Consider the following 16,163-nt stretch of genomic DNA (forward strand, 5'->3'; position numbering starts at 1 on the left):
ACCATAAACAGAGAAATAGGGTAGATTGTGGAACACTCCTTTCACTTGAGGCATATTAATCCTTCTATTTCTTGTATTCTTACCTCCCCCTGAGAGTCTGATCAAAAAAATAAATAAATAAAAAATACACCCACACAGACAAGAATGCTAACCTTTCTAATAGTTTTTGTCTGAACACTGCTAAGGACTCCAGTCACTGGATCATACACTGTCACTTTCACGTATGGGTCACTGTTGGGGGAAAGAGAAAAAGATAAGCAAACTGCTAGATATAATTTTTTATTATTATTTATAGCATTATTAGCAGTTGAGTTTTAAAAAGCTTAAATTAACAGAAGCTATGAAAGTTACATTTAGTTACAATTTATTTACAAACACCATATCCATTGCCAATAATAAACATTTTCTAAATAGTTTTAGAGATAATCAGTAGTAATGCTTGATTAGTAGTAGCTACTAACAGTAGCTAGTACCATAGTAGCTATGCCATTTTACATTCGGTATGTCACTACAATTTGGTTCTCTTTCCTCTTGCACAATTCTAATTGCATGAGAAAAGATTTAATAATTTTAATGCATTTCTACAAGACATACCTGAACAAAAATCAGTTGTGATTGAAAAATCTTAACTATTAAACTTCTTGTTTTAGACAAAAAGAATTTCGAACATCTGGAATTTGAGGTACTTCCTTAAAGACTTGGTATTTTTACTAAATGTTCTGTTTCACAGACTTTAACTTGAATTTTTCTGTTAATGAAAGTGTCTAATATGACAGCTTAAAATAGCCTACTGCCTCAGATATTTTTCCTTCCTGTGGTACAAGAAACATTATATGAGTAACTACTTTGCATGAACAGAAACAAGGCATTCAATTGCTCAAATAAACTATTAAAACAGGTAATGAGGACCATCTGCCATGCAACAGAACATACAGTTTTCACATATTAAATTAATGAGAAAAGTTGATTTTTTTAAAGTAAGAAATTTGCATGTGAGAAAAAATATTTTTAATTATTTAAATGTAATTATATTTGATTGAATTAATATATTTAAATTTAAATATATTTAATTAACAAATATTTATTTTTAAGCCAGATTATCTGGCTTAAAAATATGAGCAGCATGAAAATTTTTTCTAATGCTAAATTGATGTCACATGTAAAAACAACACTGCTAGAGGTAAAATAACAGCATTCCTATACATATTCAAAAAAAAAAAAAAAAGCTGACAGCAGAACTAGTATTAAACTCACCAGTACTTTTTTAGACACTCCGTTCATAGGACAAAAAAAAAGTAACTTTACTACAAGCTGCATGCTACCACTTGCCAATTCTACAAGATCTTGCAATACATTCCAATTACAAAGTCTGATCTTTACTGTGGTAAATGTTAAATCATTTTAATTGTTTCTTTCCTTATACAGATTGTTAACTTTTAAATTTGTACATGCCTGAAGCCACTGGCATGGGTTTACCACATCTGTGGAATTGGTGGATGCTGTTCCTCTGCACATAATTGGAGTTAAAGTACTCTTGTTGCTACCACTGTTTAGTATGGTATTCATTCCAAGTCTTTAAAGTACAGATGAGACAATTTTGATTAAAACTGAACTATTGTTGTTTTAGCTGCACTCTAACTGAAGTAAAATATGTTCCTGTATCCATCCTCCAAGACGGAATTATTTTAGCGTGCAGAGCCTTCCCACATGTTGTTTTGCCAATGCATAGATCTGTCCACATGACTTTTGGGCAAGAAACTAGACGCCTTCATGTTTATATAGCCTCTGATTATTTTTATAAGGTGCCAGTTAAAACACTTTTTTTTTTTTTTTTTTTTTTTTTTTTTGGAAAGAGGCATAGTAGCATTTACTAAGATCTAAATAGCTATGGAAACAAAATAAAGAATCAGCTGTCCATTAAGACATTAACCACATTTTTTCCTTACCTGGCTCCTAGAATATCCTTCTTGGCCAGACCAATTCCAGCTATAACCTTCACCCTGACAATTCGTGTGTTCTCCTAAAACATAAAATTCAGGATGTATTCAGTCATTTATTTTTCAGATCTATTTTTTGTTTATAGAACTAAAAAGCAATTCTTGGTACAGTTCTGGATTCATACTGAGAACTACACACAAGTAATGCAGGTATTTCATCTGATAGAAACAGCCCTAAAATTCAGTAGCAAGTTTATTCTACTTTTAACCTCTTTTCAAGTATTACCACCATCCTTCAGGACAGAATCGTTAACACAGCATACAATTGTCCCTGCTAGCCTTCCTTCCTAAAAACCCCTCAGAAACAAGATGAAGATAAATTAGCCCGGCAGTGGCAGTCACCATTTCCCCCAAAAGCCTTGCAATACACTCCCATCGGTTTGCACATACTGCACAGCACACCCACAAATACCTTCTAGAGCAAGGGCAAGTAAGAGCGAGCTGTTGTTGCCACAATTTGCAGAGCCCGGCGGCTTTCACCACCTCCCAGCTGCTCACGGAAAGGAGAGCATCCAGGAGCAGCTTCCAGCCCTCTGTTTCTTTGCAGGCAGCTCCTGGCTGCCCTTTACCAGAGCAGGCAGGGACCCTGTGAGAGCACACTGACCACTGTCACGACTTCTGTTTGGAAGGAAGCAAAGCACTGTTTGTCACTTACACCTCACTAGCCATTTAAGCCACTTGGAATATGCACTTAGCCAAAAACATGCGGTTTTTACCTAATAGCATCCCAGCATTCATAACCAGGTGAGAAATAACCCCTGACAATAAGTTTATTTTCTGGGAGGATGTAAAAGGGTATCAAATTTGTCAGAACAGACTGATAAGCAGTGAAGAAAAAAAAAAAAGTTAAGAATGAAGAACTTGGGCATCTATTTTTTATTTTATAGCACAGAGAGGCTATGCCCCCAAAAATGGCATTTTTTAAGTTGTGTCAGCAAGGTGTGAGATCTTAAAAACAAGAAACAACCCACTATTTCAGCTACGCATTATTCAGATTACAGTTTGACAAGGACACATAAGTTCGACTTGCAATTACACTCCTGCTAATTAACAAAAACGCACAGACACAGTCGTGCAGGGTTCCTGTGGTAAGGTGTGGAATTCAGGAGCAAAGGCCCAGCTGCTCTCAGGGGAGGAGAGAGCACCGTTTCTTGGGAAAGCAGAAGGCTTGGGAAAGACAGAAAGTGCCTTCAAAAGGAGACACATAGGGAGCACTCAGGGGAGTTTGCTTTGTCCTCAGGCTCCCATATAACCGCAGGGCTGGACTCCCCAACCCACACCAACGGGAGGGGCTCACAGAGCTGATGGACGCTATTAGAGCGCTAGTCCTGAGGCCTTCTCCCCCGCTCTGAGCTGATTGCCAGGGGGCTGAGAGGAACCGCAGCCACCTGCACAATAAAACGGTCAAGCAGCCCAGACAATCCCAGCCAAACCACAAATATATCCCCCAGATTCACCTCAGAGAAAACTGTCTCCTAACAGGAAATGTAATAGGCCAGAAACAAGAGATCTAGCAACAACCACCACGCACGTGTGGTTTTTTTTGTTTGTTTGTTTTAAATGTGTGTTTTTTAAACTGATGTGAGCTCACACCAGGAGCTGCCCAGTCTCTGGTCACACCACTGAGCAGGGCAGACCATGAGAAACTCAGACAGGTTGACCCAAAAGCAGTCAGAAAGACATTGCCCTGGAGTGACTCATTCTGCCCTGATCATCTGGCAGAGGACAGAGGTCTGCTGACAGGATACAGGTCTGCAGCACGACCGTATGACCTCTTCTTCCCCGTGTACCAGCAACTGGGCCTGGCTGATCACAGTCGAGCTGTGAGATATTAGAGCTCCATGCAGTACACCACACCTGTGCTTACTCCACTCTCCTTGAAACAGCTATGCCCTACTCAGTGCTCTGACCTGCCCTGTTTCAAGGTCTGAGGGAAAGAAAAATAATAATAAAGGGTGTACTTTCCGTTTTTTTCCAGCATCTCCTCACTGGCACTCTGTGTCCCAGCCTTACTCCTGACATCCTTACTAGGCAGCTGTGTGCTCCCCTAGCAGACAGAGCTAACTTCAACACATCTGCAGGGACCAAGTTCAAAACCAAGATTTCAAGGCTTCAAAAGCAACTTTGAGCCTTGTCTTCTTCATTCACCACGCTGAGGAAATCAGTATTTGCCCACTTCGTAGCCAAACGTGGGAGAAATGGTGGACGGGTAAGTGCTTCTGTAGACCCACAGGCAGCTACAGCCTGAGAGTTTTCGTGGTCGGAGCCACAGTGGGGCTGCAGCAGCACCTTGTCTGGCGTGCCTGCAGTCACCTTTAGGCTTGCCTCTCTACTCTTCCCACTGCGATGCTTCCAGCGGTGCTGCAGCAGGAGGCAGCACAGGCAGCCAGGCAGGAACACGCCAGCCATGCCTAGCAGCACTGCAGCTTCTCAGGAAACCGCTCTCTCGAAGTCCAATTTATCTCCTCAACAGCCTCTTCCGGGGTATAAACGCCTAACAATGCTTTTGCACTCCTGAAATTAACTAGAAGGGAAGATAAAAAGGTGAGCAGGCCTTTAAGATGGCCAGACAGAATAATCTCATGACACACCCACTCTCAACTTCTCCTTTGCACCAAGTCCAGGATGCACCAAACGCTTCCACAAACTCATCCAAATTGTCGAATTAACATAAATTGAACCCAACTCGTTCTGTCGTGTCGCTTTCACATTCACTAACAATTGCTCTGTTTACTAACAGATTGTATATAACAAAAAGAACATGAAATAGATGGTTTACGTGCTGATCCGTAGACAATCAAATAACAAAGATTTAAATGCCTGCCAACCTGCCATACTTGGATAGCAACGCAGCATACATTTTTACGTATGCCTATTAAAATAGGTGTCAAGTAGTTTTTAAAATGCATTCCCTACATAGCAAAGCAAGAGTCAAACTAATAAAGATAAAATTTGCATTTCTAAAAGTAGCGTTTCATTTCCACTGAAGTCACTATGAATCTACCTAGATTCCATTCATACAGATTAAGGTGAGAAGGTCTCAGATTTAGTTTTGGACAAGAAAGGAGCCTTTAGAGAGAAATTGCAAGTATTTAAGAAGCTGAAAACCTCATCACTGCTTTACCAGAATAGAATGGTTTTACCAGAATAGTGTGGTTACAGCACAGTTAGTTATAATCAATGACCAGGGATACAAATATTAACACCGTCCATACCCACCTCCAACTTTTCCAAATTCATGTGGTAGGAAATCAATCCTAAAGACAGCTTGGAGGAGTGACTGGCAGAGTAGCAATCATTTTAGTGGTGAAAGTCCAGGACAGAGCTAAAGAATGACCATGAGACATATACAGAATGAAAGGGTGAGAAAGATGGCACAAATGAAGAAGTGATGACATGGCAATGACTGCAGCACAAGATATCAACTAATCCAGAGAGCGATGATAAAGTGTAAGCTTAGTACAAACCCCCAAAGGCAGATTCCAGTCCCTGAGCGTGGGCATGCACGTGTGTACGTTGAGTGCTTTGCCAGGCCCACAGACAGCAAATGATAAAACGTGGCCCACACAAGTCAAAGGTGAAAAGATTCACAATCAGATTACAACACAGAGTTGTAAGTTGTAAACTTACAAGTTTCAGCTGCTGCCTATACCTGACACAGGGGAGGGGGAAAAAAGTTCCAAATTTTTCTTTTTGTGTGTTGAAACATTATAATGTTACAGCAGCACAAGGCATTTGCCTTTACCACTCATTCATGTCTGCAACATGCAATAATTTGACTACGACTGTGTTACGCTACTAATTGCCCTTCTTCACTTGAACAAGGAAGACAACACACACAGTTTTGTGTTATCTAATTCAGTGCCTGTAAATGTTCTTTGATGTTAATGTAAACACCTTGAGTCCAAAAAAATTGCACCAGAGCTTTCAGCAAGCTGTAATCCATTTTTCGGATTGAACAATGCTTCCAGGCATTCTGAACCTCCAACAGCTGCCTGGCCATTGAGTCAGACTCGCATGACCAGCTACCATACCGAAAAAGCACTTCATGCAAGACACAGGTAAAATTCTCATTAAAAATTTGTATGGCAATAAAGACAAATGTTTTAGATTAGAAGAAGGGTTCTCCACAGTACATATTAGATTAGTATTGAAAAAATAATTTTATTGATTTTTCTTTAATCTTTGATTCAAGTTCTGATTATTTTTAATATACTTCTACAGAAAAGGTTCATACAGAATACAAGGAGACAGCAAAAAATGGATTGTTAACATGAAACATTAAAGGTACTATATGCTGGGCTACTAAACAGCTTTTTTGCGGAAGCCAATGTAAAAGTCGGCGTGCCTTACAGAGAGCACACTTTGTAGTGAACAACTGCTCTAGGCAATAACATCCTGTTATTCTTCTGTTCCAGTTAGATAGGTCAAGAATCAACGACCATTAAATTTAGCCAAGAAAGAAGCATCAAAGGATGTTGCAACTACAAAACAGTGCAGTAGCAACACCTTCAAAGATTTTGGTAATATCTGAAATTATACGTTACAGTTTTCTTAAGTTTCATAACATGTCTGCATAACGTGCACAGACGAAAAGAGAACAGAAGACACTGCCTCAAGTACATACAGATAAGGCAAGCTGAAATAAACATACCAACAATTTGCAAGTTGACAACTGAAACCAGTATACAGCCTGGCCTAGCGACAGGGCATCAAAAGAAAGGGATGGTCGAGGGGCTGAATGTGTTGTACAGAGCACACAGGGATCCCTCCCATCCCGTGTACCGAGGTCTGCAAATTGCAGAAGAAAAGAGCTGATCAACTACTACACGGGGTTCTGCAGTGCACATCTGCAGACTGCTCACCTCACTAATGAGGAAACAGCAAGAAGAGGCAGGACACCTGCATGGGTTGAAAGGCACTAAAGCCCACCGACCCCAATACAGAATAAGTGCTAGCATTAAATACAGACACCACAGATATACAGTTTGTTTTATAACAGGCAACTCACATCTGAGAGCCATCTTACTCAAGGCACTCAGTTTTACAGTACTGTTATCTTGTATTCCAAGCACAAACTGATACAAGGACATCATCACAGGCTCTGAAGCCTAGGAGCAGCTGGGAAATAAGGCTGAAAACAAGTGATAGCTACAGCAAATATATGTTTGTGTTGAATGGATAGCTTCTTTCTGCTGTTTTAGTAGGTGACACTGCTGTTTCTACATGCTAAAAAGAAACAAGCAAAAAGAAAACACACACATCTCAGCAAGGGTCCCAGTCTGTTTCTCCCATCCAAGTGCACTTTGCTTATTTCATGTTTCAGTTAAAGGTTTTGTCTGTTTGTTTTTTAAGCTTCGAGATCATTAGTGACCATAAGAAGTTATGCTAGCGTTTCACACCAAAAACAAATTCCTTAATTGCATTTCTTGAGCGATAAGCCATCTGTTCAACTCAAACAGTATCTACGTTATTACATTATCTGCACTGAGGTTAGCACAGAATATTTTCCCTTAAGCAGCCCAGGAGAAGAGACTGATGCTTGTCACCTTGCAGGTGAGGCAGACTTGCAATGTGTGCGTTAGGTGACCTGTGCAGACCGCTAGCTCGCTTTGCACCACCAGCCCGTTTCACCAGGAGGCAGGAAGCAGGCACGACTTACGGCACAGCCGGACCTTTTGTCTTTAAAGAAATTCTCTCCAGGCAAGCCAGGCAAGTTTTCGACTCAGGAAGATTCCTGTTGCAGAACTACAGCAATCAATCTGATAAACACAAGGTCCTTGACTTCCATCTGCTGGTTGCAGTCCAGTCTCACTAACGCACCGAGAGCCTGGATGCGGTTGTGCCACAGAACATTTCGTGTTCACCAGTAAGGAAGCCTCATCCTTCCCCAAATGCCCGATGTTGCTATAGATTGTATTTAATGCCTCCGCTTCTGAATTAAGGAAAAACTCAAGAAGACCACTAATGGAGTTAAAAGTCTGCCAGCATATTTTTAAGCTATCTTTTTTTCTTCCCTTTTTAATAAAAGACAAAAAATCACTCTTCAACAAGCACAACCCCATATCCACAAGTCACACCTGGCATTTTTTAGATCACCCTGAAGAAAAAGGCTTAAACACACAAGAACAACTCCGTAAGACAGCTTCTTGAAATCACCAGATCTACACAAATTATATTTAAAAAAAAAAAAAAAAAGGCAAACCCATCACTGTTTCTGTAAGTGTCTCAGCTACACCACATACATACACTGGATTTTTGTCAACTGTTTTTTCTGCCTTGCAGAAAGTAGGTAAAGCCTTCACAACCTGTAGTTTCTGAGCATTTCTGGAGCTGGGATGCGTGCCTGCTGTTAGTGTTTGGGTGCCCCACAGCAGCACAGGCAGAGGGAGCAGGCAGCAGCACAGAGGTGCTGGGGAGGCCACAGGGTGTGAACCCAAACAGAAGTACTAGGCTGTCTCCAGCCTAGACGGTAACGAGCCAGGCATAATTACTGTTCTCATCAGAAGCAACCCAAAGGAAGAATAGGCCCCGACAGCCTCCAAACAGCATCTGTCAGATTTCTGGTTGTCAGCATCATCTCTATTTCAGTGCTATGAGAAGGGCTCTGGTGGAAGGCACGCAGAAGTGGAGAAGACAAACCGTAAGTCCAAGACATTCAGTTCACCAGCAGCAAGCTAAGTAGTCATTAAAAAACTGGTCCAGTAGTATATTCTGAAGGAACAAAAGAGTATATTTGAAGTTTTCCAGAGCAGAATGCCATATGCATCTGCGAAACCTTCCATGACCTGCAGAAAACCAGATCGCTCATTCGGCAGGGGGCAGCTCTCCAGTGACTGCTAAAATGGTGAGTAGGTCAGGCACGATGTCTCCCTGCCTCTAAGCTCCCACTACAATTCCCTCTCTAACTAAAAAATGCAATTCCCTCTGTAACTACAGCATTAACAGAACAGCAGCTAAGATTCCAACTAGTCTTGCTCCAATTTTTGAAAAACCATTTGACAACTGCTGTTCAAAATGCTGTATTTATTATGGCAGCCAGTTGCCATCACTGACTAACCAAAAGCCGATTTCACTAACTGAAAGCGAGTGGTGCAGTGTTAGGAAATGCTAGATCCCAGTGTTTCCTCTATACAAATCCAAGCCTGAACAACCTGGAGGTTTTGTGTTAGAAAGTCCCTCAGCCAAAGGAAACCACTGTAGTGAAGGACACCCTACCTCAACAAGCACGTTTAAGAGCTCCAGCAAAGTCGCCACTACTATGACAAAGAAAAGCAGCAGCAGCAGCTGTGTCAGTCAGCTCCCACAGGTCTGAAGCAACGCTTGGAGCATCCCGATCACACAGGCACAGGCACCCACCTCACGGGTAAGCCAAAGGCTGCAGCAGGTGGTGCGAGCACCGCAAAAGGCCTGACCTAGTGGCAAGAAGCTCATCAGGGCACTGCTTTCCTCTTCTGGAAAAGGTTAACGAGATGACAGAAAGCCATCGTTTAACTGTTCTTAAAGCTCTTTATTTTCCTACACTGAGACCTGCTGTAGTAGGAAGTGCAATTTGTTCCATTTGCCTTTTTTCTATATACTCCACCTGCAATGTAAAACAGCTCAAAAAAAAGTCGACACTTGATTAGCGTTCACATTTCTTCTAATACTGTTCCTACATATTAATCCTGTTAGAACTTTTGATGATACAATCAAACTGTGGTTTTTTTTCTGAGACACCTTACCAAGTAAACAAAGTTGATGTTGTTCAAAACTATTCTGTATTTTCTCCTTTCCTCATTTTTCAGCACGTGACCCCAGACCTCACTTTCCACACAGTGTTAAGACCCTGCTGTGCACACAGAATTAGTTTTCACCACGGACTTTTCTGGTGCTGGTTATTTCAGTATCCACGCAAATCACAAGAAGTCCTGTGGGTGACAGAAGGACGTTATATCCATTTTATAGATAAACAACTGAACCAGAGAAGTTAAGAACTGCATCTGCTAGATCCTGGCACTGACCCGAATATAGCACATACAATAACCACCTGGACACCAAATAACCTCACCTACAGCTTCCTCCCGAGCCCAGCCCCTTCGCTATCATGTTGTTTGTGCCAGCAACACCACGCTAGCGATGCTGTGCGTTAAGTCCAAGTGACTAACACACCATCAACCGAGAAATTAGCCATAAATGAATAAACTCGGTGGGCGAGGGAAGCGAAGACAACTCTGGCTGTCACGCTGCCTTCGGCTGAGGGGTCAGAGCCTGCTCCCCACCTCACCTCGTAACCCCGCGCACCAGCTGCGGCAAGCACCGCGGCCCTGCCGGTGACAGCTCTTGTGTTACCGCAGCTTTGGTTCACAGCCCGGGCGGACCCATGGCCCTGGGGGAGCAGCAGAGCGCGGACAGGCACCGAGAGGAGCCCAAAACACCGCGGGGAGGAGGGCAGCGGCCACGGAGCAGCCCCTGAGGCCCCTTGCGGCGCCGTTTGCTCGCACCGTGCCCCGCGGCGGAGCGGGGGGAGCCCCGCTCGGTCCCTGCGCACACACAAAGGGCACAAACTGCCCACACCGCGACCCGAAGCAGTTCGGCCACGCGGAACCACGGACAAAGCCGAGCCCCGCGGCCTCGCCGCACGCCCAGCGAGCCCCCGCCTCCCCCAGCTCCGCCTGCAGCAGGGACCGGGGCACTTTGCGAGCCCCCCTTTGCCGGGCTGCAGAGCAACAAAGCCGGCCAGGACCCGGCAGGGCGAGCCCAAGTTGCGCGCCGCCCCCGAGCCGCAACAAGTGGCCGCAGGGCCGCCCCCCGCCCCGCCGCCCCCCCTCGGCACCCCCCGGCCCGCAGGAAGCCCCCCCCCAGCCCCCGGCCGGGCGCGCCCCCGCGCCCCCCCCCCCCGCTCACCTCCGGGCCCGGCAGCCCCAGCACCTCCGCGCCTGAGGCCGCCATGGCCGCGCGCGCGCTCCCGCCGCCGCCGCCGCCGCCGCCGCCCCCGGCCCGCCCCCGCCCGCCGCAGCACGAGAGCGCGCGCGCGCGCCCCCGCTGCCCCCCCACCCCATTCTCTCTCCCCGCGCCCTCCCTGCCCGCCCGCGATTGGCGGAGGAGACCCCGCGGCACCGCCCACCCCGCGCAGGGCCCCGCGCTGATTGGCTCGCATCCGCTCCGCGGCCCGCCCGGAGACGAGCGGCGCGCGGGAGGCCTCAGGGGGCGCGCGGGGCGGGGCGGGGCGGGGCGGGGGGGGCGGCGCCGCTTCCCTCAGGGCGGCCGCGCCGGGTCCCGCTGCCGGCGGCGGGGCCGTGAGGGTAAAAACCGCCCCGTTCCCAACAGCCGCCCCCTGAGCCCCGCCTCGCAGCGCCCACGGGCTCTCTGCGCCTCAGGGAGCCCGCCCTGGGGCTCCTGGCCGCAGTGCTTGGCGTCCAGGGCGCCTTTGAGAACCGTTAAAGGCCCGGAGGAGCTGAGGGGGAAACGGCCGCGGTGCTGAGGGGGCTCCGTGTGCCAGGAGCAGGAGTGCGGGGCTGTGGGGCAGGAAGGAAGCCTGCGGTGTGCAAGGAGCTGGCCTGACGGTTGCTGGGCCGGAGGAGCAATAGTGCTCCAGCTGGGTCCCAGGCCAAAGCAGGGGGTTGTGAGGAGGGGCCCGCCGAGAACAATTTGCCTCCAGCCTGAGGTACTTGCAGGTGGTAGCGGTGTCAGTCAGGGAGCGCATCGACGCTTCTGTCAAGGGCTTGAGGTCGGTCCCAGATCCCCACAGATACCACAGTCCCACCCGTTCCCATCTGAAGGACCGGCTTTCCCCGTAGGTCTGCCAAGGGCCTGGATTCATCCTGCCTTTAGCCCGCAAATCACCCAGGAGTGCCAGCCCACCGGCTGTCCCAAGCAGCAGAAGAGCTGTGGTAAGAAACCTGGAAGTAAAGTAGGTGGTTTGGGCTGAGCTCTGTAGCTGTGAGCCTGTCTGCAAGCCAAACTCCTCCAAGTGCTGAGCAGCCTGCGACAGCAGAGAGTTTAACTTCATTTTAGGGGAATGTGTGGAAAATCATGTGCATTGCTAAAAAAAATAAAAAATAAAAAAAAAATGGGCAAATGTGGCAGGGAAAAATGTTGGCAGAGAAACAATTTCTTTCATCATCTTTCAGCTCATCCAGCCGGCCCATCATGACCTGTATGACCAAGCTCTCTCATCCTCAGATGAGAAATCCCACCTTTTCCAAAGCAAACACAGACAGGCTCAGCTTGTTGGACTATGCCCCAAGCAGACTGACAAAATCTTGGTAAGTAACACTTCCCGAAACTTCCCAGGCCTATGCCAGTTATCACATACACTCCTGGTCTCCTCCCAGGGCTAGCAGGAAGCTCTGAGCAAACATAATCTCGACAAGAGCTAGACCTCCCAGGATGCTTGTTCTCCCACCAGTGAACCTATGCTCTCTTTGATTGCTCCCTTGCAGCCCGACAGCTGCTGCATGTTATGGGGATGGGACAAGCCCTGAGCAGCTCATGGGCAAGCTCGTGCAGGGTTTGCACGTCCCATTCCACAGAGTCATCACTCTGATAGATTGTCTGGAGATAGGAAGTTTTCATCTCTAATTAGTCGGCTGTAGAGGATATATAGTCATTGGCCCCGTGGTCAGTTGCACCCCATGTCTTCTGTTTAAAACCTTAGCTACAGTAATACTCAGGCAACAAGGCATTTCATGCATCAGTTACTTTCTGCAAAAGCTTAATGCACCAATCATCAAAAGAAAGTTAGTCGTCTTCTCTAATGGTGTGATGGTTTTACCCAGCTGGGCAGCTGAGTTCCACCACAGCTGTTCTCTCACTTCCCCTCCTTGAAAGAAAAGGGGGAGAAAATACGAAGGAAAGGGCTCAAGGGTTGAGATAAGGACAGAGACATCAATATGCTAAGTTAAGGTCTATGTACATTTTCACTGTGGTCAAGAACTATCTTCAATATTCCAGCAAGACGTCAAGCAGTTCACTCAAAATAGAGGAATTTTAATTTAAACTATCTTTTACTTAAAAACATGGGAAAATAAACCACAATCTGTTTGTTAACAAACATTCAGTTCTTATATAAGATACATACCTCCAGCATTTAATATTTTATGGTCTTACGCAATTACAGACAAATAGGAAAAGAACTCTTCTGAGAGATTTTCCTTTTCTTTCTGCAGATAATTGATGGTCAGCTACACAGAATTACCTGCATTTGGATCATCTAAGTGCAATGGAACTCTTTAACTGCATATCAAGACCATTAAAAACATATGAATATTTAATCTCATTACTCTGTCCCAGTGGTGTGTTCTCATCTGGTAACAGAGAAATTTGACTTCCCTTGCCATCTACATTAACCTTGTCTGACGTGAAATATCAAAAAAAACAAAACCAAAAAAAAAAAACCATTTTAAAAATATTTTCCGTCTCTTGGATGATGGCATCCAACCTGACAGACTCAATTTATGGTCAAGATTCTATATTGATTTACAATATTTAGTTTACTTCTTTCTTTATAGTAGATGCGTTTATGGACTGAAGAGAATCCATACATTCTAGTACTGAACCGCTTTGAAAAAAAAAACACAAAACAGTCGTTAAGGAGGAAATAATGTTGGAAAAGAAGATTTGTTTCAGATTTCCAAAGGGTTATCATAATAAAATAATCTTTAGTTTAATAATATATATAAACCATGATCATGGTTAAATTACCAGTAGGACATTAGGTGACATCAAAGTATGTCCTATATTAATAGGATACAGTTTTGCTGTAGAGGGTTTTAAGTTAAATCAGATAAATTATCTTCATTGTTCATGCTTTAAACCAAAGGAATTAGAAGTAGTTTTAACTGCAGTTACAACACAAATCAGCCTGATGCAAATAACACACATATAGATTTTTATCCTATTATCTTTTGTTCTACTGAGTCATACAATAGGAAACGGTACAAAGATCCACTCATGGCATCACAGTGACAGGTAAATGGAAGACTACATGCAAGAGGAAATTAGCAGAAAATATATATCTTGTTAGTGAGTCATTGCTCTGACTAAGATAAGTAAATACCTATTGATAGCCTTGTAATCTCAATTTCTCTACTACAGTGACAATGACTCACTAACAAGACTAATGTCAGAGAGAGTTAAGAGCCCAAGACTTCGCACTCTTCTTGGCTACACAGTTAAGTGCGAATACATAACAGCTCCTGGCACTTGGTACTAGATTTCAAACACCATGATGCAACACTGATACAAAGATGAAAGCTTAAATTTTGGAAGAAAGAATTTCAGCCTGGTAAAAGTGACCCTAGATTGACTATTGTCTGAGTTGCATTTTACCTAGACTGTTATTAACCCCTCTCAGGTTTTCCCAGTCCCTTACTGGTCCTTTTTCATTCTCATTTCTCCTAAGTCACTACTTCTGCTTTCTTCAACTTACCTTTCTTTCCCTTAAAAGCAACACGTCTTCTGTTTGGATGCTTGTTCATTTGTGCATTGCATGGTGCCACGGCACTGCCTGCAGCTGCCTGAAACCCAGCAGTCCCGTCTGTCCAGGCTGAGGGGCAGCAAGGCGTGAGCAGCACCCTGGGACAGTCCCCAGCTCCAGGCTGGGCCCCAGTAGAAAACAAAGACGATTGCATTGCTTGGGTAGTTTCTGCCCTTTTGCTAACAGGGGCCCAGCAGAGGCACTGAACTTGCACTGACTGCAGATGGAAGAGACCAAGATAAGGGCTTTTAGCGGTACTTCAAGGAACGAAGGCAATTTTCCCAAACGTAGCAATCCAAGCACCTCAGGGCCTAGATACCAGACCAAGACTAAAGCTAGGATGAAGACGTACAAAATCACTTCAGGATTCCCCAAATACAACAAGCGTGTGAAGCATTTGCATGCCTCATACACATTAACAGTATGGGGCCACCCCTGTCTGGGCACCTTTTGCTGCACGGGAAGAACTTTTCCTGACTTGCAGTGTCACTGCTGGGCCAACCTTCAGTGAAATGGCCGACTGCAAATGGCCACAGCTATTACAAGAAAAAATATAGCTCCACCCCCTGAGTTTTCCTCCCTCTCAACCCGTTTTGGGTTGTTATTCCCAAGGACTAGATGTGAACCAGAAATTCCCCACTCAAGTATCTCCTTTTCAGGGCCGCCTGCACACCAAATTTAACACCAGCAGCAAGCACCTCTCCACACACTGCTCCCTAAGTGTGGGCCCATGTTCCCGAGACACTAACACCTGCTCCAGGCCAGCTCCTTCTGTCACCCCCCACGGAGATCCCCATCCCCTGGGAAAGCTGCTGAAATCTCCAGCTTTCACCGGGGGAGGCTATGAGAAGGGGAAGATGTACAGTAAGAAACATTTTTCCTAATTTCTGTGACTAGTATAACAGTTTACAAGCAATTTTAGAAATCTCTCTAGATTGATGAGCAAACCTGCATAGTAAGAAGAGCAACTATGGTGGAGGTGGAAGTCATACTCATCTTGTGCATATGCATTTGAATGAAGCAGTAAACACTTGTCTGAATCACCATCACTCAGATGTCATTTTTCTCTCTCTATTTTCAGCTTGAGGGGGAGGAGAGCTGCCAGAACAGAAACCGGAGGTGCTGAGCTCCAGTCAACTGCTGTCACTGTTCCCAGCTTAATTCACCGCCAGTGAGCCCATGGTTAACACAGTCTTTGTGGATATTTTTGCTAGCAGCTCAACCCTTCATAATGTCACAGAAGTAAGATCTTTCCAGAGATTATGTATTTGGACTTCTCTTCTTCAGATATCTTAAGATTATCATTCTCCGTATGTGTTTGAAGTAGTACATATTGGATGCTCTTTGCTAGTGCCTAAAACATTGCTAAGACTACAGGAAGCTACTGCTCTGACTGGGTGGGTGACTGAGCAGCATTTATGCATTCCTGTCTTTACTTCTCTCTCTGCGTAAATTGTTCTTTCCACGAGTAATCCTAGTCAGGGTAGATTTTAGTTATTCCATTTGCTCAAGAACCTCTGAATGGGGGCCTCTTGGACACAGGAGCTTTGTCTCCCCTCTATCCACACGTACATAGGAGGAGAGATTGTCTGGATGTTCAAAGCAGCGTGTAACAGAAACAAGTAGCAGTTTGTTCTGGTCAGAAATAATCATTGCTTATGCAAAGCGTTTTGAACAGTGCATTTCAGAGTGCATTCCACTTCTTG

General features: G+C 44.9%; 1 protein-coding gene across 1 annotated transcript in view; it reads right to left on the bottom strand.

The window, feature by feature from the left end:
• NEDD4 (NEDD4 E3 ubiquitin protein ligase) overlaps positions 1-10,949 on the bottom strand; it is a gene marked incomplete at its 5' end in the record, with an annotated part of 54,813 nt that extends 43,864 nt beyond the window's left edge. The window contains 3 exons of the mRNA XM_082769012.1: positions 153-231; positions 1,947-2,020; positions 10,884-10,949. Coding sequence (XP_082625138.1) covers positions 153-231; positions 1,947-2,020; positions 10,884-10,928 — 198 coding nt within the window. The remainder of the gene's footprint in view (positions 1-152; positions 232-1,946; positions 2,021-10,883) is intronic.
• Between the last annotated feature and the right edge of the window lie 5,214 nt (positions 10,950-16,163).

Source organism: Aythya marila (genome assembly GCF_965140915.1).
Source record: "Aythya marila genome assembly, chromosome: 11".
Taxonomy (NCBI): Eukaryota; Metazoa; Chordata; class Aves; order Anseriformes; family Anatidae; genus Aythya; species Aythya marila.